We start from the raw sequence: 24,617 nt of genomic DNA on the forward strand, positions 1-24,617 counted from the left end.
ATCATAGTTCAATCTGATGAATATGTAAAATTGATTATTCTACCGAAAATAGTGAAATCTCGATGAAATCCGTGAAATCTTTGGTGAATCCTACGAAAATCATATGAAATCTTGATGAAATCCGAGGAAGCTTAATGAAATCTATGAAATTTTGATGCAATCCGTGATATATCCACGAAATCATAGTTCAATCTTGATGAAATCCGTAAAATATTGATTAAATATACGAAATCATAGTGAAATCTCGATGAAATCCGTGAAATCTTGATGAAATCCGAGGAAGCTTAATGAAATCTATGAAATTTTGATGCAATCCGTGATATATCCACGAAATCATAGTTCAATCTTGATGAAATCCGTAAAATATTGATTAAATATACGAAATCATAGTGAAATCTCGATGAAATCCGTGAAATCTTGATGAAATCCGAGGAAGCTTAATGAAATCTATGAAATTTTGATGCAATCCGTGATATATCCACGAAATCATAGTTCGATCTTGATGAAATCCGGAAAAATTTGATTAAATCTACCAAATCATATTGAAATCTCGATGAAATGAAATCTTGATGAAATCCGAGGAAGCTTAATGAAATCTGATGCAATCCGTGATATATCCACGAAATCATAGTTCGATCTTGATGAAATCCGGAAAAATTTGATTAAATCTACCAAATCATATTGAAATCTCGATGAAATTCGTGAAATCTTGGTGAAATCCACGAAATCATAGTGAAATTTTGATGAAATCCGTGGAAGCTTAGTGAAATCACACAGGAAGTGCAGTCGAGCTAATAGGTTTTTTATTTTTCTGTATAGGCTCGACTGCACTTCCTGTGTGTTTTTTAACCTCATATGAATAAAGCTAATAAAAATGGAGAATTTCATCGATAAAACTTAGTGAAATCATTGAAACTTTGATGCAATCTGTGATATATTTACGAAATCATAGTTCAATCTTTCTGAAATCCGTAAAATCTGGATTAAATCTACGAAATCATAGTGAAATATCAATTAAATCCGTGAAATCTTGGTGAAATTCACGAAATCATAGTGAAATCGTGATGAAATCCGGGGAAACTTAATTAAATCTATGAAATTTTGATGCAATCCGTGATATATCCAAGAAATCATAGTTCAATCTTGATGAAATCCATAAAATATTGATTAAATATACGAATTCATAGTGAAATCTCGATGAAATCCGTGAAATCTTGGTGAAATCCACGAAATCATAGTTCAATCTTGATGAAATCATAGTGAAATCGTGAAATCGACGAAATCCGTGAAATAAATCCGTGAAATCGAAATCATAGTTCAATCTTGATGAAATCCTTAAAATATTGATTAAATATACGAAATCATAGTGAAAAATCGATGAAATCATTGAAATCTTAGTGAAATCCACGAAATCATAGTGAAATCGTGATGAAATCCGGGGAAGCTTAAAGAAATCTATTAAATTTTGATGCAATCCGTGATATATCCACGAAATCATAGTTCAATCTTGATGTAATCCGTAAAAATTTGATTAAATCTACGAAATCATAGTGAAATCTCGATGAAATCATGGCGAAATCCACGAAATCATACTGAAATCGTGATGAAATCCGTGGAAGCCTAATAAAATCTATGAAATTTTGATGCAATCCGTGATGTATCCAAGAAATCATAGTTCAATCTTGATGAAATCCGTAAAATATTGATTAAATATACGAATTCATAGTGAAATCTCGATGAAATCCGTGAAATCTTGGTGAAATCCACGAAATCATAGTTCAATCTTGATGAAATCCGTAAAATCTGAATTAAATCTACGAAATCATAGTGAAATCTCGACGAAATCATTGAAATCTTAGTGAAATCCACGAAATCATAGTGAAATCGTGATGAAATCCGTGGAAGCGTAATAAAATCTATGAAATTTTGATGCAATCCGTGATATATCCAAGAAATCATAGTTCAATCTTGATGAAATCCGTAAAATCTGAATTAAATCTACGAATTCATAGTGAAATCTCGATGAAATCCGTAAAATCTTGGTGAAATCCATGAAATCATAGTGAAATGTTGACGAAATCTGTGAAATCTGAATGAAATCCATGAAAATTTGATGAAATCCGTAAAATCTTGGTGAAATCCATGAAATCATAGTGAAATGTTGACAAAATCTGTGAAATCTGAATGAAATCCATGAAAATTTGATGAAATCCGTTATATCCACGAAATAATAGTGAAATCGTAATGAAATAAACGAAATCATAGTTCAATCTTGAAGAAATCCGTAAATAGCTTGATTAAATCTACGAATTCATAGTGAAATATCAATGAAATCCGTGAAATCTTGGTGAAATCTAAATCCTGTGAAATAAATCATCATAAAATGTTGATGAAGTTTGTGAAATCGTAATGCAATTCATGAAATTTTGATGAAATCCGCGATATCCACGGAATCATAGTGTAATTGTGATGAAATATACGAAACCATAGTTAAATCTGGTAGAAATCCGTAAAAATCTCGCTTAAATCTATGAAATCATAGTAAAATTAACATTTTAAATCAATGCTCCTCTCTGGTAAACTCGGATCGAAATTCGCTTGGCAAACGAACGTGGTTCCCTTTATGAACTCCTAGACCGAATGCCCTCAAAAACTACCTAGACTAACCCCTTCCAATTTTTTCATTAATTTTAATAGACGCCTTTTTCCATATGACGATTTTTATTGATTTTTATTTAAAAGCCAATCACTCCCCAGAGTACCTTCCAGCGTACCAAGACTTCATTTATATGAGTATACGAATGGTCTCATGGAGATAATGATAATTGTAGGGAAAAGCTCGTTGAATTTTCCTTTTGCTGTGGATATTTCATACCACTAGACGCCACGGTGTTGTAGTAGGGTAGGGGGAGGGGAAATACGGAGATAGAGTTTAGTGGATACCCGCATCTAATTTCCATGAAAAAAAACTGAGGAGGAGAAACTGAAGAGAAAGTTGAGGAAGCTTGAGAACAACTTGAGAAAGGAAACATTAAAGGCAAATGAACGGAAGTTAGAAGAGAACCTAATTTGAGGGCTTTGAGTGGAATTTGAGGAGAATTTGACTTGAGAGAATAAAATCCCTCCCCTTCCAGCGTACTACCATACATAATGGAGTAGTGTGTCTCCAAAACGTCTTTTGCGAAATGTGGCCTAAATCCATACGTATCATGATGCGGTGGGACCGTCCCCAACTTTTTTGTTGCCATTTAAACGCAAATTTTAATAAAACGTTGAATTTAGCATAAAAGTTGCACGAGTTTCGAGTTGTAAGTCAAATAAGCGAGTTCCATTCGCATTATAAATCTGGCGTGTACGCGCTTATTAATTTCTAGGTTCTGTAAATCAAACAGAATTACGAGGGCAGTTAATTACAAGTCGTCTGGCGGAATTCATTGCTAGGGCCCTTGGGGCTATCCCGTCGAGCTCTCTTTTCACCTCGGGCCGGACCGAGGCTTTTTGCTTCGCGTCGAATTTGATTTATTAAAATGCGCGCGCCTACAGCCGAAACCTTTAAATGTGTTTCGTATGGTACGGATATTACAAAGGAGGAGGCGGTTTCGGTGCGCACTTCCTCGGGGCGCTTTCTTAACTTTTGTATTATTCTACGTCTCATTTGTTCTTTTAAGTGATTTTAATGCGTCTTTGTACTTCGGTAATTTATTCCGGTCGGACAAGAGCAAGGACAACATCTACTTTTGGCATCGATTGCACCGAGAGATCATTATCCCAATACCGGTTGGATATCATATACCCCGAAGTCATACAAAAGATTCAAGTTATAAACCTTCGGGCCATCGAGGAACATATGGCAAACGAGTACATCGCTGGATAGTAATTATATCAATCAGGCAACGAGAAAGTTCTATGAGTTGATCAAATTTTGACACTCGAATCCGTTGCCCCCTTGTGAAACGAACGTGAGGTGTCAAAAGAAACTAATAAAATCATTCCCATTCAATTAATTAACGAAGATAGCTTTTTGATGACTTGTAACTTCTTTTATAGAGATTTTGACCTCCTCGATCATGTTTACGGTTGTGCGATTGTAAATTTTATGGTCAACGATGCGTGGTATTTCGCGTTCTGTAGATCTTAATTATTTAGGGACACAGTTTCTCGCTCTTCCGGAAATCGCAGCGAAAAATGTGACTGGGGGCGTTGCACAATCCAAACGGCATGACTCTTTTTAGTCTTCTTGACCAAACGATCCAATTTTAAATCATCACTACGGCAAAAACCAAACATTCCCTTCACTGAAATTTGCTGTGCAATCGTGCCATGACAACGCAATCTGTAAGGGTAGTGATCTTCGTCGTTGAGATGAATAACTCCATCATTTAAATCCATATCTTGAACCCGTATTTCCTCCTGACATCCATACCCAAAGGCTACCAAAACAGTTTCTTCCATACATGAACCTCCAAACGTACTTCTCATGGACGCTTCCCCGTGGATCTTAACAGCATCTCCAGTGGAGGATATAAATGTTTTAACCAAATACAACCATTGTCGTTCTTCTCGCACCGGTATCTATAAGTTAGTATATACCAGTAAACCGTCTACACAAATAGTATGGAGTACAAAGACAGTGGCTATCGACTTTTTGTATTTTTCCTGCTTTTGACCCTGACTCCATTAGGCAGGCCTCCCTTGAGTCGGTCGACATCGGTTCTGGAAATGCCCAATTTCTTCGCAATGCTAGCAAAAGGTCTGTTACTTTGTCGCCATAGCTTTGACAGCAGTCAATGCCGCCCACAATTTGTTTTGTAGGGTGTCCTCTTCTTCTACAGCTCTAACGCTACCACTTTTCTTTATCATACCTTGAGCAAAGCAAAGTTTCGTTGATCTTCTGAACCCTCCACCATGTGAGAGTGACGTAGGTCATTTGTATCATTTCCATCTAGAATTTTCTTTCATTTTTCTGGTAATTGCTTATAGATTTTCTAATTCAAAGGAATTGATGCCTTCCTCAATCTGCGCAGTCGCTTTTGGAGAACACATATCACACCTGTCGTATCAAAGGGATCTTCCCTCCGGTTGAACAACTTCAGCTTTCCTGGCGTCAAGGTGCGCCTTTGTTGAAGAACTTTCGAGATAAAAGTTTCATTAGCTTTAATGCGGCTTGAATCACGTAAGAAAATATCATTTCGTGCGAATATAACTTTTTTATTGTTAGCTGGTGCGGTTGTAAAAACGAAATTAATTTGTCGTCGTTCAAGTTTACTATAGATAACCACTCATGTGCCGCTAACATGAAACAATGCAACGAGTACGGTGTCCCGTATTCTCCTATGCGAATTAAACAATGCAATGAACTTGGTTTGATTTGCTGCCTCCTTGTCCGTTTAAATTTTATTTTAAAAGAAGTAATAACTTCCTTCGCAATCAAAATTTCTAGCTAAAGACCTGTATTCTACCGCGTTCACTACTCGATTCCTCTCGCACTTATACTTTTCTTAAGCTAAACTTGTTTTATTTCGTCTCTCTCTCCTTCACTTATACTTTTTTTACGCTAACCTCGCTTTACATAGAGATCGCAATTTTTTTTAGAGCGGACGACCTGCACTCTCTAACGATCAGTGCCCATCTCTATCCTTTTTAGCGCATTTTTGCGAATTTATTATTATTAATTTATTATTAACTCACTTTGGCCGACTGGCAGCACTTTAACTTTGACATTTGATACGTGAGTAGATCAGGAAAGTTTACGCGACTTCAATGTTAGCGTACCTTTGAAATAGAACCTTTTCGCTTCCTTTGGAAGAGTTATAAATGTGATAAAAATTCTAAAAGTGATACCTGAATATATTTAGATGATTGAACAACGAAATCAAAGAAATGTTCACAATCCCTCCCAAAGGGCAAAAGACTAATTTCTTACTAAACCCAAAAATTTCCCTACTGGCCAGTTAACTAAATTTTATACTAGCAAACAATGTAACGGGAGAAACAAATCAAAAACTCTCAATTAAACGCGCGAAAATATACGCAATTCCGTTATTTCTACTGATAATTCGCACAAAACGGAGTTAATGAAGATACTTTATCGCCTTTGAATTCTTTAAAGTTGATTATCTCCCCGAGTCGAGTTCTATGCAACCTTGGTTTCGTGATCTGATGTACCTAACTGCTCACTTCCTCTAAATAGAATTCAGGTAGTGTTGTTGGGACTAAATATCCCGATTTTAATGCGGATAGCTTGTGCTTAATTAGAAACAAAACGCAAGTAAAGGAAAAACAACACGCATCAATTTTTAAAACAATGCGCTGCCTAATGAATAGATTTTTCCAATTTTTAATCCAAGCCCTGCACCGTATATAGGCCGTCTTTTGACCTAATATAATTTCATGATAAAAATAGAACTTTTATAGTGTGGTCTGTTATATTTCTGTTAACTACAATGTAGGGAGTAAAAAGTAATTAGCTTTTAATTTAAAATAATTACGCCTATCTAACAAAATTGCACTCACTGATAGCAATGTTCTGAATTTAACTGATACAATTTAACTAAAACTCCTTATAAATTCGTTCAAACATAACAATTTAAAGATATACAATTTGGCTTCATTTTGCCAAAATTGAATCATTTTAATCAGAAAACTCATTTAGAAAGAATTTTGGTTTCTTTCTTTTGAAATTGAATGTAATCAGACAAATTTCATTTCTTAAGGAGGACCGATCGTTATTTGATATACAAATCAAAAGGACCACGTTTCCTTAATTATCGATGGTTTCCCTATGGTACAAATTAGTACTTCCATCCACGAAAGGATGGTACCTTATCGATGGTAGTAGAACGAAACCTGGATTTTCTTACGACTACCTCTTCGAATGCAAATGATGGCAATGAACTTTCTACTTGTAACGCCTGCTATCCAACAGATTATAATGTTATAATTTTTCGATAGTTCTACATACGAATTTGCGCGTACATTTATTTTATGAAGACATCGAATTTTTTACGATAGTCTCTTCTGAACTAGATCACTATAACATCCGGTTAATTGATCTTCCCACTGCGTTTTTACCAAGTCGCCTCAGTCCCCGAGGGATCTTTCCTCTTGTTAACGGTATAAGGAATAACGCAAAGCGGTTCATACATTGAAATAAGGCGCCAAGGAAATATTTTGGTTACTGGAACCAGAAGTTGTTCAAAAATCGTCGAACGTTTTGCATCATTTAGAGACCTCGCGCTCGTCCGTTTACCAAAATTAGAATACGGGCGCGGCGTGGGCGTCAGCCTAATTACCGTCATTTTCGAACGTACGCCTAACCGAAGGGGTTCCACTCCGTCGATAAATTATGAAAACTCTTAAAAGTAATAGTAGGTTACTAAGCGACGCATTTAAATACTAACGAGGCAAAATGATGTAGAGAAAATTTGAGTTGACGAAGGTACCTATGCCATTGGGGTCAAATTAGCATAGGTTGCCCAATAACCGTTAAGGTCTTTCGATTAATACGATTTTATTTCGACTTTGTTCCATTTACTTTGTTTATTAACACTACCCAATCGTCTTCTTTAATTAGATACGAAACAATAGCTGTCGGCGTTTGACTTTCACACGTAGGCTACATTTCAAATTGCTTCCAAAACAATCACATATTATCCATCTTGTTACAGAAGGAGGGGGTTAGAGTGCGGTAATAAATCCGGACGAGTACTATAAAACGTGCCTCGGACAAGATAATAAATATGAATAAATTTGTGCAACAAGCAACGGGGCGATTTAAATTATGAAGTCGTTTGTTTTTATGAATCTACCAACTTAATCTCGACTGGCGTAAACGTTATCCCTGTAAATTCCGAGAAGTTAACCGTTGACAAGCACCAGGTAGAAGGAATGCATGGGATAATGAGGTTGACAGGTATTTTACAAACGGACCAATGTCGAAAACGGAGTACCTGAGATCTGAGTCAGTCGAACGTCTAAACGCCTCTAGTGAAAGTGATTTGTGTCTCGTCCGCGCTAATGCAGAAGTAAGTACTAAAATCCATCACATTATTAATACGCGTGAAGAAGTAGCTCAATTTGACAATTTTATTGCCAGCCTTGAATATGCAAATTTGGGCGCCTGAGACCAGTTTTTTAAACGCTTGAATAAAAGCGAGGCACATCGTTTACAGCTCATATTTCCTCTTTAACAATTTTCACTCGCTCATCAGGGAGCTAGAAACCAATTTCGAAAGAAAATTCAAAGGGCTGTAACTTTTGAACAAGTAGCCCAATCTTGGAACTGTTTGAAATTATGGATTCTACAGGTCTCATTCTATAAGAAAAATTTTTTTCCGGATCGATCTGAGACAATTTTTGTTTGTGGCCTCAAAAGAAGGCAGTGTTTTACCTTCCTTTTTTACCAAAAATTGACTGCACCAAAATTTCTCGGGAAAACACTTTTTCTTATTAATGTTGGTGCGTAGAATCCAAAACAATTCGTACTTTTCCGATCAGACTTCTCAATTAACCTCGCTCATCAGTGTGTCATTAGGAGATTAGTGCACATTTTGTTACTCACACAACTTTCCCCTGGTCCATTTTAGGTTTCGATTGTCACTTATCTACGGATATTGTAGCTTATACGTGGGTTTAACTTAAAGTTTTGCAAAATGGGACTCCGACAATAGATATTTCTCTGCCCTTTTGAATGTGACACGTTTTTAGTAACGGTTTGAATATTAGGAGCTATCGATATCGGTTCTAAAACATAATCAACCCCTACGAATCATCATAATAATCCACTTCCCCCAATCCTCTTTGATGAGTCAGAAAGTAGGGCGGTAGTTGTTAGAAAACAGTTCCTTTTGTTGGGACCTTCAATTGAAATACCATGAAGGATAAAATTAATTTCTACCTCCTCCCTCCCCTCCCTCCTTCCACTCCGGCCACCTATTTATCTCGGAAAGGAGTCGCGCGGGAAAGTTATAGTTTGTACAAACCAATTCATTTCGGTGAGACCTTTCATTAGAATGCCAGGAGGGTAAACGCGTGTTCATCCCGGCCCCCTCCCCCATTTTCAAAAATTTTACTTGAAACCACTAAAGGCATTCGTATACAAATTCCGAGACCATTTGCCATGTAAAAGTTATGCACGTTTTTTCAAATACATCATTTCAGGAAATAATTCATGGCAGGGGGGGGGGCTAGAGATACGAAATTTGATGGCCGTTTAGCACACCTTCAAGGTATAGGCTACATATTGTAAAAAATCCAGCACTCTAGGACCATTCCCCTAAAAGTAGTTCAAAACCGCAGAAGTGAGTTCGGTTTGGAAAGGCCGGACGCACGGACGGACTACAAAACGCAAACAATAGTACATTTTTTTAATTGTTAAAAAATGCGCTAACAAATTAGCTGTGCTCCCACGAAATTAGTTCCGTTGTCTGAGAAAATTGTATTGGGCCTTCTATACATGGGCTCCCAAAAATGCTTCCGTAAACGGACTGCATACCAGACATTATACAAAACGATAAACTGCAGAGGAAAACAACACGATCAAGGATTTTCCCTCCTTCACATAAATGAGCCCGGCAAAATCCCGAGCAAAATCCACTCCATTGGTGGTAAACGGGTCCTCATCCTATACCCTTTCCTTTGGTAAGGGAACTGGATCCACCTTTATTGGTTTAGTACTGTGACGAAGGCATGTATTATCTCACATTATGACCATGTGCCATTCGTATACTCGTATAAATTATGTCTTGGTATGCTGGGGGTACTGTGGGAGTACACACTCATTGGCTTTTAACGAAAAAATTGGTTGACTTAATTATTCGACGGAAAAAGGCGTCAATTAATTAATGAAAAAATAGGAAGGGGTTAGTCTGGGAAGTTTTTGAGGGAATTCGGTCCAAGACTACAAAAAGGGAATCACGTTCGTTTGCCGCGAAAATTTCATTCCGACTTTACTAGAGCGAAGAATTGATTTAAAACGTTAATTTCCGGCGAGTTTTTCAAGAATCTTTCAACTAAAGAAGCGCGAAAGCAGTTGGAAGCGGAAGAGACTTTCCGATCAATTTTTCCATTCCAAGGGAGCGCTACAATGTACCGTCTTTAAAACGAGCAACCTTTGAATTCTAGCGTGTTGTGTTCTTTATGCCGGTGGTGCCAGATTCTGTAGGTCAGAAAGGTCTGACGAGATAAAGAGCAATGAAACGATTGTGTTACTTTGATTAACTTTGCTCATCGTGCTCCCAAAGCCCATCTAAAGATAGTCTCTGTCGCTATCAGTCCACATTCTAGTTTGACCACCTTCCCAGTTATGACATGACTCCAATAACCATTTCAGAGCAAATACATGAATATCCGATGATGATTTTCCGACGTCTGAGAGCATTATTCCTTTTTTTGGGGTCCGTTAACTTGCTCCCCCCCCCCCCCCACTGAGAGATTTGATAGTCGTATTATTTTGAAATGAATGCGCTCGTTATGCGCTCATATGCGCCACCGATAATAACTCTTGCGCCATTATCGTTTTTTAGAAATCCGAAAAAACATTTGGGGGGGGGCCAAGTGAACGTAGCCCCCCCCCCCCAGTACGTATTTTGTTCCTTGTAACTAGGTCACCTGATACATTTGGGTATGCGCTCAATTGCGCTACTTGAATTAAAGCTAGCGCCATTACGGTTAAGCCGTGACAAATTTTCAAAAAGTGGGGGGGCCAACTTAACGTTTTTAAATGTTACTTTTTTTTAACATCTTTTCATACGAAATTGTACTCTCAGGTATGCGCTGAAATGCGCCGTAAAAAGATATCTTTGCGCCATTATTGTTTTTTGGTTATCCTTAAATATATTTGGGGGGGGGGCCAAGTGAACGGAATCCCCCATAACGCATTTTGCTACCGGTATTTGTGCCACTTGATACATCTGGTTATGAGCTCAATTGCGCCACTTGAATTAAAGCTAGCGCCATTACGGTTAAGCGCTAACTTAACGTTTTCAAAAGTTACGTTTTTTTAACATGTTTTTTCGTTTTCAAAAGTTACGTTTTTTAACATGTTTTTTCTACTACATCGTACCTTTCATCATGCGCTAAAATGCGCCGTAAACAAAAATCTTGGCGCCATTATAGTGTTTCAGAAACACTATACAGGGTGTTTTTTTGGGAGCTTTAGTTAAACGACTCTGAGAAAGTAAAATAGGTAGGTTTTTAAAAATTTGTATTTAGGAGTTACTCCGAAGGCCGAATCGATGTAAAATATTTTCAAAATGGACGCACTTCCGGAAATAACTTTTGAAAACGCTAAGTTAGACCCTCCACTTTTTAAAAATTTTTTATGGCTTAACCGTAATGGCGCTAGCTTTAATTCAAGTGGCGCAATTGAGCTCATAACCAGATGTATCAAGTGGCACAAATACCGGTAGCAAAATGCGTTATGGGGGATTCCGTTCACTTGGCCCCCCCCCAAATATATTTAAGGATAACCAAAAAACAATAATGGCGCAAAGATATCTTTTTACGGCGCATTTCAGCGCATACCTGAGAGTACAATTTCGTATGAAAAGAAGTTAAAAAAAAGTAACTTTTAAAAACGTTAAGTTGGCCCCCCCACTTTTTGAAAATTTGTCACGGCTTAACCGTAATGGCGCTAGCTTTAATTCAAGTGGCGCAATTGAGCGCATAACCAAATGTATCAGGTGACCTAGTTACAAGGAACAAAATACGTACTGAGGAAGGGGGCTACGTTCACTTGGCCCCCCCCCAAATGTTTTTTCGGATTTCTAAAAAACGATAATGGCGCAAGAGTTATTATCGGTGGCGCATATGAGCGCATAACGAGCGCATTCATTTCAAAATAATACCACTATGAAATCTCTCAGTGGGGGGGCCAAGTTAACGGACCCCTTTTTTTGCTTTGATTTTCGGGTTCCGAACTGAGACTGCGCCCGATTTCTACGATATTAAGTTTCAAATCATTTAGGAGGCAATCACTTTTCTCAATCCCTACTTTCTCTGCTTATCTTGATAGGTCACAGAGTCGTGGCGTTTATTACAAAAAATGCAGAAATCTTTCCCCACCACATTTGTTAACAATCCGGAAGGTGTGGCACCATTATCTTCTCGAATATTGTTTTTATTCTGGCGTTCTCTCCCCCTACCATTACATTTTGAATGTTGTTGGCCCTTATATCAAAACTGAATTTTAATTATAACTAGCGCGACACCGCAGGTTACGCTTGCTGATCTTACGGTGTTCCATTCTAATTACAGGGTGTCAATCTGAATGGATGGATACGTGAGCTGACAAACGGTACAAATAACACCGTTTTTTGCAACTCAAAACCAAAAATTATAAATGGGGTGGAAGGGAGTAGTGAAATTTAAATAAATCGCTTTCAAATTTACTTATTACCACGAGAGTAGCTCTAGGGTCTTCACTGGTTACATATCGTAATCGTGATCTCATAGGTCACGGACACTGATTGACCATTCGTACACGTTGTATTGACGACACGCTTCCCAGCAGTCGTTCTTTCTTTAGTTTTACGTCGTACGAACTAGCAGTCTAACCGGTAAATGCCATTTTTAAGGAAGTTACCATATTTTTAGCGCATTTTCCAACGAACAAGTGACTGTGCATTCTAATGACATCTGTCAATCTTATTTCAAATGCGCGATATAAAATGACGTTCAGAACATATGACAATTCTGTTTCTATGGAAACCATCGCGATGGCAGAACCTAAGCTTGCTATTTTTGACGTCTCTAAATTAAATTCAGAATTGGCAAAAAGCTTTACAATGATTTATATGGCGTCTGCTATAAAATAAAGTTTTGTATTATATACGACGATAAAGGGAAACAAACCATCTCGTGAAAGTTAAAATGTCCCTTTATCGTCTTGCATAATAAATAACTATAACCTTTACCGGTTACGTCAAGTTACCAAAATCCTCGAAGTGTGTAGCGTTTGAAAGGTTCCAAGAGCTTTTGGTGCATTCACCAGATAAACTATTTATAATAATTTTACAATTTATAATTAATCATTTTGATAGCGGCTCTAAAAAAACGAGGAACGTATAATACAATTTTAATTGACCTCGCCCGATCTCAAAAATCCGCGTGTTCCTCCATTATAGTCGCAATCAATAAAGCCGATGCCGTAATCCCTCCAATTGCGTGTTCATGAAGATCACTCTTGTATTTGTTGTACTTCACAACCTATTATTAGAAATAACTATTGTAAACAATCGCCGTAGGGGTTTACGTACCACAGTTTTTTTATACCGAACTTGTAAACTTTAAATTAGTTTTAGAGGGAAACAAATTTTTGCCGTTGCTGGAATAATGGAATATGAATAATACCGTGGATGATCTATTTGGTCTAAAACATCTGCGAACCAAATGTACCTATTGAAATAATTAGCATTAATGTGCCCTTCGGCTAAATTTTGTTTAACCTTCATTATATCAAACACATTATAACTTTGTTATAAACTTTGTTGCTCTGATATTATTTTACCGTAACACCTGCGCTACGTCGTGATATTTTCAAATTGTGGAAAACTGTTTGCCATTTAACGTAATGAATTAACTGATTTTGATCAGGTACATTAAAAAGTCGGAACAGTAGTTAGACAACCACCTATCAATTTGTATATAATAAAAAAGTTTCATACTGGAATTGCGACACCAAAGTTTTAATAGCCGGGAGGTCGGGTGTTCGGACCTGGGCTGAGGTAAGAATTTTTCATCTGTGACAGAGATCTGTCATTTACCACAGTTCTTAAAACAATAACTTTAAGCGTTAGTCGAGTTCGCAGTCCAAGCTTAATTTAAACTTACATTCGAAACCCGAGCGGAATTTGTCTTTATCAAGACACAAATAACGCGCGAGGATTAATTAAATTGTGAGGAGGTCAAGACAGTGTGGAAATCAAATCAACGGGACAACAAGGGCGAAAAGCCAAGTACTAGAATTAAGGCTAAAATTAAATTCAACTAAAGGGGAGGCAATTAACCAGTTTGTCTGGATAAACATGGGAATTAGGGAAGGTAGTGCTCACACGGTCTCGCAAATATACGTACCGCGAGAGCGGAGCAAATTGGATCCTGACATGTGCCTTGGTTAAATGGGATAAAGAAGAAGTTTACTTCCTTTGCTCGACTTAATTAATTTGAATTTTACTTTACCAGGCTACCTTCCAACACACGGTGGCCAAGTTAGCAGTTCAGCGTTCAATTTTCAGTGTTCAATTATCTCTCTTAGCGATCTTAGCAATAAAAAAGACCGTCCGTCACCTCCAACCAAGAGTAAGACGGCAGAATAGCACCTAAGCAACTAGCAATAGCGACCAAAGAGGATGATCGCACAAACTAGTACATCCTAGAGTGCGTCAGGATAAATAAGGATGGGGATTGCCTGTTCGAAGCTATTGGGCATCAACTTAGGGGATTCCGGGTGTCGTCGGAACCACACAGGAGATTAACCAAAAGAAACCAGATAGAATCTGGAAGAATTCTACCCACAATATTGATAGGGAACGTAGTGGAATTAGGATCCCGGGTATGATCAATATACCAATAATGAGGAGAAGGTCGAAGCGTACCTGAGGGATCACAGAAAGCAGGGATTCTGGGGAGGATACGACTTTCTGCTAGCAGCGGCCAACAAATAGAACAGCTGCGAAGAAGAAGGGGGAAAACACATCAATGCACAACTAGGCAGACTAGACGAAAGGGAAGAGGAGGAAAAAAGGATAGGCAACATGCTCAAGCACGAGCAAGACAACGTGAATGGCAGCGGGCTTAGGATCGTGGTACATCTACATGGACTGAGGGTGGAAAACATTCAACAAATCCAAAACGGTGCTAACAACATGGAGGAGAGGGAACTCTGAATCACAGATCGACCACATAGTAAGAACCAAGCGAAAGAAACTAAGCATCACGAGCGCAGTAGGAGTGAAATACGGGAATGAAGATTTACTACGTCAAGTTTACATTAGAGAATTATTAAATTTAGTCATTTCTAATGTGAATTCAAATGACAAAATCCCTTTTCAAATGTTACATATTAAGCTAGAATCACACTTACGAGCACTGAAAACACTTCATCTTGAAAAAGCTGATCCTGCCACATGGCTTTATCCATTAGTTGAGTCAAGTCTACCAGAAGAGATTCTTTTGACATGGCAGCGTAGTTCTTTGGCTGTCCATGATGGAAGTGAAGATACACCTTCGAGGAACCGCTTAGACCTGCTCATGGAATTTCTGGATAAGGAAGTAGGGATCCAACAGAAGATTAGTTTGGCTCGAAAAGGATTTGGAATGGAGATCAAGCCAAAGAAAGCAAATGTTCAAGCTAAAAACAAATTATCTCAACCTACCCCAACCTTAGCTTCTTGTCATGATGGAGATCAATCTTGTTTATTTTGTGGGAAGAGTCATGGAAGCAAAGAATGTAGTAATGCTAAGAAATGGCCACTTGAGAAGAAAAGAGATGTACTAAAAGAAAAACAAGTTTGTTCTTCATGCTTCAAGAGTGGACACCCGGCTAAATTTTGCAAGAATAAGAAGAATCTCAACTGTTTCATTTGTGGCGGAAAACATTATCCTGTCATGTGTTCTAACCTTGCTGATAAATCAAAAGGGAATAAAGTTACAGATTATACTACATCTGCCACTGCCGAAAATATGACCGGATGTGTGAATCAGATTTGTAGCAAAGAAATAGATCTACAGACACTTATAGTTCGAGCAAGATGTGGAACTAAGGAGAAGACAGTGAGAATATTCTTAGACAACGGCTCCCAAGGATCCTACATTTTGAAATCAACTGCTAAGGATCTAGAACTAGAAGTAAAAGGAACAAACAAAATTACTCATTCACTCTTTGGAGGCACTCAGACGAAAGTAATTACTCACAATATACATCATGTGACATTGGACAAGATTGGTGGAAAAGAATATTCATGTATCATTGGAGTACGTGACGAAGAAAAGATCTGCAACTTTATTCCACGTGTTTCAAGTAACTCTATTGTAGTTAAAGAGTTGAACAGGAAAAAAATAAAGTTGTCAGATGTGGGAGATGGATGTCCTCCAATTGAAATCTTACTTGGTGCTGACGTTTATGGGAGACTTCTGACGGGAAACAAAATAACACTTTCCAATGAAGTCAAAGCAATTGAAACGAAGTTAGGTTGGACGTTATGTGGGAGGATGGGTGAAAGAGAAGATAATAACTTATCAATGTGTATCCTGTCTATGGCTATTCAAGATGCATCGGTTTCACAGCTTTGGGATCTCGATCTACTTAGAATTCGAGATGAAACTGATGTGATATCTGTGGAACAGCAAGAACAAGAAGATAAGCAAAAGTTCTTCAACTGTTTGACAAGGAATGCAGATGGGAGATATGTTGTATCCCTTCCTTGGATAGATGACCACCCACCACTACCTACAAATTATGAAGTTGCAAGGTTACGTTTAAATCATGCCACTAAACGTTAAAGACTTATCGAAGAAATCAACCCTATTGTCTGTGACAAGAAAGAAAAAGTTCACTATGTCCCCCATCGAGCAGTGATCAAAATGAGCAGTTCTACTACCCCGATTAGGCCTGTTTTTGATGCCTCATGTAAGGTTGGAAAAGGAACTTCATTGAACGAGTGTCTCAAGAAAGGAAATAACTTTATCAAAATGATTCCTGATGTGTTGTTACTGTTTCGAGAAAAGAAAGTGGGATTTATTTCTGATATTCGCAAAGCTTTCCAGATGATTGAAGTGAATGAACAAGATGGAGATTGTATGAGATTTCTTTGGTGGAAAGATAAATCTAAACAACACGTAGTAGAATACCGTCATAAACGTGTCATGTTTGGTACGAATTGTAGTCCCTTTATCCTTGGAGCAGTTTTAGAATTTCATTTGGTAAATGTTCAGAATGAAAACAAAGACATTGCCCAGAAACTGTATAATTCTTTATACGTGGACAACTGTGTCAGTTCTGAAAATACCGTGGAGGAGTACAAGAATTTTCGAACAAAATCTGTTCAATTGTTACCTGAAGCTGAAATGGACTTGAGACTTTGGATGTCAAATGTAGATGAGATGGAAGACAAGAATAGTCATGTGATTTCAGTCCTAGGAATGCAGTGGGATCGAGTTTGTGATGAATTGTATGTTGATGTGAAACTCCCTACCTTACCTGAAATTATCACAAAGAAAGTTATGCTGTCTATTGCCCATCAAGTTTTTGATCCTATTGGTATTGTCTGTCCAGCTGTGCTTCCAGTGAAAGTCTTACTTCAGAAGACATTCATTAACAAATTGAATTGGAAGGAACCTGTCCCAACCGAAGAGAAAAATAAATTTACGGAATGGTATGAACAACTACATTAGTTAAGTCAAGTCAGAATTCCTAGATGTGTAACTGGAGGTGAATTTGATCGAAGTAAATGGTCATTTCACGTTTTTACGGATGCAAGTGGTTTGGCGTATGGTGTTGTGATCTTTCTCCGCGTGGAACATGTGGGAGGAGTTTCAATACAACTGATTTCTGTCTCGAGTTGCCCCGATTAAGAGGATAACAATTCCACGTTTGGAATTGTTAGGCTGCTTAATTGGTACAAGATTGGCTGTTTCTGTGAAAAAAGGATTAAAAACTGAGGATATATTTACTATTTTTTGGTCTGATTCAAGTACTGCATTAGCCTGGATAAGGAGAGACAACATGTGGGGTCAATACATTGGGAACAGAGTGAAAGAAATCCGACATTTGACTGATCCCACACAGTGGCGTCATGTTCCCGGAAACATGAACCCAGCTGACTTACTTTCAAGAGGCTGCTTACCGACTCATCTTTTAGAGAAAAGATGGTGGGAGGGACCGGAGTAGTTAAAAAGTTCAAGTGACAGCTGGCCTAGGTCTAATGAAGAAGTTGCTGAAGATTTAGTAAATTCTGAATTGAAAAAGACAGAAAATGTAGGAGTCAGTATGTCATTGACTGTGCAAAATTGTACTAAGAGGTCTTATACTTTTATGACACATGTCAAGATATTTGGATGGGTACATCGCTTCATTGGTAATTTGCTAAAAAAAGTAAGGAATAAACCTAAAGTGGATGGTGAATTGACATTTGAAGAGCTGGAGAAAGGAGAAATTATCTTAATTAAATATATTCAAGATGATCATCCGTTGAATGAGAAAACCCTACGTCGACTCGTTATTTGTGTAGACCAATTTGGGATTATGAGAGTTAAAACTAAGATTGTTTTATTGGAAGAAGTAGAAGATTTCAAGTTCCCTGCCATTATTCATGGAAAAAATCCATTAGTTCAACAGTTGATTTTTGATGTACATAAGAAGTTATACCACGCTGGAGTCGGAATTGTGATGACTAGAGAGAGAAAAATATTGGGTCATCAAAGCACGTTATTTTCAGATGTGTAAAATGTAGAAAAGTTGGTGCTAAAAATGTTACTGTGTTACCCTCACCTCTACCCTTGGAACGACTAGAAGCTAATAAAGTATTTGAAGTAGTTGGAGTGGATGCAACAGGGCCCTTATATCTAAAAAATCAAAAGAAAGGATGGATCATCATATTCACTTGTGCAGTGTTTCGAGCTGTCAGATTAGAAGTTGTCAATTCATTGTCTACGGAAGCCTTCATTGGAGCTTTCAAACAGTTTATTAGATTAGAAGGAAGACCGAGACTTGTGACGAGTGACAACGGAACTAACTTTCAAGGATGCAGTAACTTCTTCAAATCATTGGATTGGAAAGTTATTGGAAAAGATACTTTTTTAGAAAAAAATCAATGGAAATTCAATGTTGCTGCCGCTCCGTGGTGGGGTGGATATTGGGAACGTATCATCCGGATCCTGAAAGATATGATGAAACGATCTATTGGAAAGTCTACTCTCAATAGGAAGGAATTAAAGGATTCATTGCTTATTATGGAAGAGGTGATCAACGGGAGACCGCTAACGTATGTTAGTGAAGATAACGACGAATTAGAACCCCTAACTCCCTCCATGTTTATGTCACACGAATGTGGACTCAAGTTCCCGGAAGGAGATATGGATTCTGAAAATCTGAATTATCGATGGAAGTACATGAAGAAACTGAGAGATGAGTTACGACAACGTTTTCGAAAAGAATATTTGTCCCAGCTCATAAGTAGAATAAATCAGAAGCCATTGGAATTAAATGAAATTGTACTTGTTCGAGATGACCGGAAGAAACGTGTATTTTGGCCGTTAGGTCGTGTTATGGAATTGATCCCCGGTAAAGATGGAATTGTTCGAGTAGTCAAAGTGAAAACAGAAGTAGGGCTACAAACAAAACCTATTCAAAATCTGTACCCCTTGGAAGTGAACCCTTCGAGGACTACATTGATGACGTCATTGTTAACTGTAACGCAGAAAGTTGAACGTGAATTGAAACCTGTGGTGTCAATTGTGGGAGAATGAAAATTATCGAGTTAGTATAGGTATGTCAAAAACTGACAATAAAAAATTAAGCTTCAGTCTTGTATCCATTTTGTAAATATAAGCTTGTAGAAAGAAATATTGTGGTTGGTTAAACTCTGTATTTCTAAAAGAATAAGGAGTATGGGCCAGTACAGTAGGATGGGACCACAAAATGGTAAGGGGTAAGGGGGGGGGCAAGAAAGCGAAAAGGAAGGAAAGAACAGGGAGCAAAGCGGTAGAACTGAATGGCAGCTTGTGAAACTTCTGATAGGGGAGAAGAAAAGGGAGAAGTATAGAAGGGAGCAGGACGAGATCAGGAACAAAAAGGGGGAAGGGAGACCATCTTGGAACAGGATCACCGAGACGCTCAAGGAAGCAGCAGGGAAAGCATTAGGGGGGCATAAACCGCCCATGTCACCGAACATGAAGCAAGCCATGGACAACTACAGAAGAGCACTGAAGATGTTTGGGCACAACCGAGGGCAAAACCTACACAAACCCGAAGTAAAGAAGGAGCTAAGGGCTGCCAGGGAGGAGAAAAACAGAGCCTTTGAACAACATGAGGTCAAGGAATTCCTGGCCGCTACAGTCACCCCTCACGTTGTAAGAAATGATGGAGGTAGTAGGAAGACTGAAAAGGGGAAAAATGGCAGGGCAGGATATGGTCCAGGTCGAAGCACTACAATACGCGTCAGGAGGTCTAATAAATAGCTTGCACGAATTAATTTAGGAACTTGGTCCCTAAGGAATGGCGGGAGACAGTGCAGATCCCCACCCCAAAAGTCATGTCACCACAAGGAACAGACGATCAGGATCTCGCTATGCAGCGCGGGATACAAGATACACCTAACCTACCTACTAGAGGGCCACATATCCAAGAAACCAGTATACCAAGCAGGTTTCATAAAAGGTACATCAACTGATAATCACATTCACGACAAGGAGGATTCGAGAACACTGGGGGGCACGGGGCAGGAACCAAAATATGGCTTTTAGCAATAGACCTTCGACCAAGTGAAGCATGAAATACTAGTCATCTCTCATGGACTGCCCAAATTCCAGCCTGCGTAGCTCAGATGAGTTTACGTTAGTAGCTCTGGCTTTGGCTTATAAGGGTCCTGGGTTCGAATCCTAGGTGAGGCATGGCTGTATGTGATTGTATAGTGGGCTGAGTGGGAAGAATAGCTAATTTGCTAACACTCCGCCCACTATAGAATTAGTTTGCATATTATAATAAAACCTGTCACACATTTAGTCAATATGTCTTTTTCAAACGGTGTCTTCCCGAAAGAACTTAAGCTGTCAACCGTACATCCCGTTGACAAAAAAGGTTACTCTCGAGATTGCTCGAATTACAGACCAATTTCTGTTAGCTCGGCGCTGTCAAAAGTTTTTGAATACGCCATGTTAGAGAGGCTAAATAATCACCTTGTTAAATATAACATTGTAAGTAATAAACAACACGGGTTCTGCAATGGAAAATCGACAATTACTGCGATTAACTCCTTTGTTAACGACATCATTTCACTTCTTGATAAAAAACAGAATGTCCTTGCTATATTTTGTGACCTCAGCAGGGATTTTGATACTCTTGATCACTTGTTACTGTTGGAAAAATTAAATACTTACGGTATCAGAGGCGTTGTTGCCAATTGGTTTTCATCATATCTCTCTGGAAGGTGTCAACAAGTAGAAATTAAATTTAAAACCGGTTCCACTATTGCAAAATTTTTATCCACAGCTTTGCCTGTTAATATGGGGGTCCACAAGGATCTGTTTTAGGACCTATTTTATTTTTATTATTTATTAATGATATTGTCATGTTCTTAAATTGCTTGGTTTTATATGCGGATGATACGACGGCATTAATATCCGGAAAGAAGCAAGAAAATATATATCCAAGAGCTGTTGAGATTCTAAATAAGCTAAGTAATTGGTTTAATTTTAACAAATTATTCTTAAATCACGATAAAACATTTTTCCTACCGTTTACAACTTTTGGAAATAACCATTTGTCTGACTCAAGCAACAAAAACATTAATATTCTAGGCACTGGGAAGTTTCTGGGGATCTATTTAGATCAAAACTTAAATTGGAAATGTCACTGCGAAAATCTTATTAAAAGACTAAAAACTTATTGCTACCAGATACGGAATCTTAAAGAATTAATGGATGTGAACCATACTTTAAATTATTACTATGCTCAAATTCAATCCAGATTGTCATATGGAATAATTGTTTGGGGCTCGTCAACCGCGGCAAAAAATGTTTTTCTGGTACAAAAACGAATAGTCCGGTGTATTGCGGGTAGTAAGAAATTTGATTCGTGTCGCCCGATATTTAAAAAATTGAATATTCTTACACTTTCATCACTCTATATACTTGAATTGTTAACTTTTATTTTCCATAATCAGCAACATTTCTTACGCCATAGCAGTTTTCATAATTACAACACGCGCAATAAACAACAATTTATCATCCCTTTAACAAGGCTTAAACTTGCCCATAATTCTCCCACGTCAATGGGCATTAAATTATTTAATGCTCTTCCAAGTACACTTAGAAGTCAGGGAACAATAAAGTGCTTTAAAACTTCTTTAAAAAAATTTCTTCTGGTCAATGCACCATATACAATTGATGAATTTCTAAATTGTATTGATAAAAATTGCGGATCTCTAGTGTAATTTATATTGCATTCTTTCTTTTTAGTCCAACATTTTTTAAATTGTATTTAATTGTATTTTTTTGTGTCTGACGTATCCTATACAATTCAAAATTTGTCTTGGGAATTAATATATATTATTATTATTAGAATAAAGACAATAAAAAAAAATTAAAAAAATAAAATAAAAAATTAATAAAAAAGAAATAAATAAAAATAAAATAACCAATAGAATTATAAACGCGTGCCTAAGGAGTATGCAATGGTTTGGGAAGAAGACCGAGCACCAATTGAAAACCAGAGAAATTAAACGAGGATATCCGCTCTCCCCAAGGTTCTTCGCGATAGCCCTGGACAACGCCATAGAGCAAAAAAGGGGAGCAATGAAGAACTTCAGCACGGATAGCCAATTACAACTACCGACATTATAGGAGGAACAAAGGCCAAGAATTTAAGTGCCTCGTAATGGAAAGTAGGCCGGCCCTGCTTCACATGGATCACCACTATAGACCAAAGGGTGGCGGCCTCAGGGATACCCAAAGAGAAATGGGAAGAGTGGAGCACACAAAATGAAGAAAGAAAGCAGACGAGTACTGGAGGTCGGGGAAGAATCAGACGGTAATACAAGCAACCAAGAGGAGGAGGAAGAGAACAATAAGGAAACGAGAAACAAGAAAGAAGGAATTGAAATCAATGAATGGTCGCATCGGGAACTAATGGAACGAAGGAGGAGAGGCTGTCAACAGGAAGCCGAGTTCTCTCTAATGCAGTTATACCAGTGTTAGTTCCTACCAAGGACTTCCCCACGACAGTTGACTAAATTCTGGGAGCGGTGGATAGCAAAACTGTCAACATAAGCGAATACTTGTTATTCGCTGATGAGGGCAACTTGAAACCCGTTCGATCTTATTGTAGTCTTGCAACTATCGTGCTCAGAAAACAGTTACAATTTATTAGAAGAAAATAATCAACGTGATTTATTTGACGATTTAGTGAAAGAACGCATTGCACAATAGCACACGGCCGAACTCCCATTTACCGTAATTACACGCTGGAAAACTAATCAATTAAATTTAATAGCGGCCTTTAAACGCCATGTCTATTATTAATTGATTTCACCATCTGCTCACTTTTTTTCCTCTTCCTCGTGACATCGACCACGTCCCGTCGGTGCCGTCGCCGGACGATAAATCAACGATACTCGCTCGCCGCGCGCGACGGTACCGTTAAAAGTTAATTCGATCGAATTGTCAGTAGCCGTACCGGTATTAACACATAAAACCCCCTTATCGGGTGTGGGTACTCATGGCACCGGCACGATCCTAATGTGGGGCGTGGTAACTACCGCATGCGAGTAGTGTGTTTCTGGTACAGCTACCGATACCTGCCACCGCGTGGGCACGTAATCACTATAATCTCCCATTAATGAGATGCTATTCACTCATATACGCCTGAACGTTAAATGGGCTTCCTGTCTTACTGCGACGTCACGCGAATTGCTGCCGTAAATTACTCAATTTATAATGGAAGAAAGTTAATTGCGCGGTTCGTGTAGTCCTTATGCTAATAGGCCTCGCCCATGGTTTCATTGTTGAGATGGTTGCAGGTTCTTGGGCGATTGAGTTGACGTTGAGATAAATATGAATGGTTGGCACTCAACGCAAGTTGAGACAATGTATCCTGGAGGGAATTCACCCTCAGAAAGATTCGCCCTTGGATTCTCTAACAGTTCAACCAGTTCCTGCTCCTCGACGTTAAAAGGATGAATTGAAAAACGGCTTAGCCGAATTCGTACACTTTTGTTAAATGTAAGGCTCAATAAACTTATAATAAATGGTCAGTGTTTCTTGTCAGAACTCAGGTTTAGCCTGGTTAACTAATCGCGCACATTAAAATCAAGTAACGACTAGTGTTAGTCCGTACGTCGTTCGTCTAGTCAAGTCTTGTCGAATGCTAAATTCTATCATTTAAAAAAAAAATAGAATAATAATTTAAAACAATAAAATAAAAACACACACATTTCCTACAAGTTTAATTAAGTGGCGTTGTTTATTGTGTAAGTGTTTGTTTGGCTTTGCGTTTGGGTTGAATACGAATGGGTTGTGATAATGTGGTTTGTTTCAGAGTGGAAGGCTTTTTGTGTCGTTTACTTGAGCTAACCCGTGTAACTTTAATGGAAATATGTTGGTTTTCAATTTACAATATCCCTTTGTTCCTAGTGATGATTTTACCTCCCAACCCGCAATATGAATTACTGACCGATTTACAATTTTTTCATTTATATTTGGATACAGTATGTTCCCTTAGGGATGATATTCAATACGAGTATGCAGAATTAAACGATATAATAAATAGTATGGCGATTCGTGGATGGTGCTGTATTTGAAAACATTGATAATACATTTTAATTTATAATTGAATTTTTGCAGCACATCTTTCTTTTGCATGAATATGGTACTGTTTATTTACAGGGTGCTTTATCTGGGGGTGA

General features: G+C 38.1%; 1 protein-coding gene across 1 annotated transcript in view; it reads left to right on the forward strand.

Moving 5' to 3' along the window:
* The first annotated feature begins 7,802 nt into the window (after positions 1-7,802).
* The window catches only part of LOC116181074 (BTB/POZ domain-containing protein kctd15), a 65,560-nt gene continuing 48,745 nt past the window's right edge, over positions 7,803-24,617 (forward strand). Inside the window, exon 1 of the mRNA XM_031501332.1 lies at positions 7,803-8,024. Coding sequence (XP_031357192.1) covers positions 8,017-8,024 — 8 coding nt within the window. The 5' untranslated portion in view covers positions 7,803-8,016. The remainder of the gene's footprint in view (positions 8,025-24,617) is intronic.

This window comes from Photinus pyralis, unplaced genomic scaffold (assembly GCF_008802855.1).
Source record: "Photinus pyralis isolate 1611_PpyrPB1 unplaced genomic scaffold, Ppyr1.3 Ppyr1.4_LG9, whole genome shotgun sequence".
Classification (NCBI taxonomy): domain Eukaryota; kingdom Metazoa; phylum Arthropoda; class Insecta; order Coleoptera; family Lampyridae; genus Photinus; species Photinus pyralis.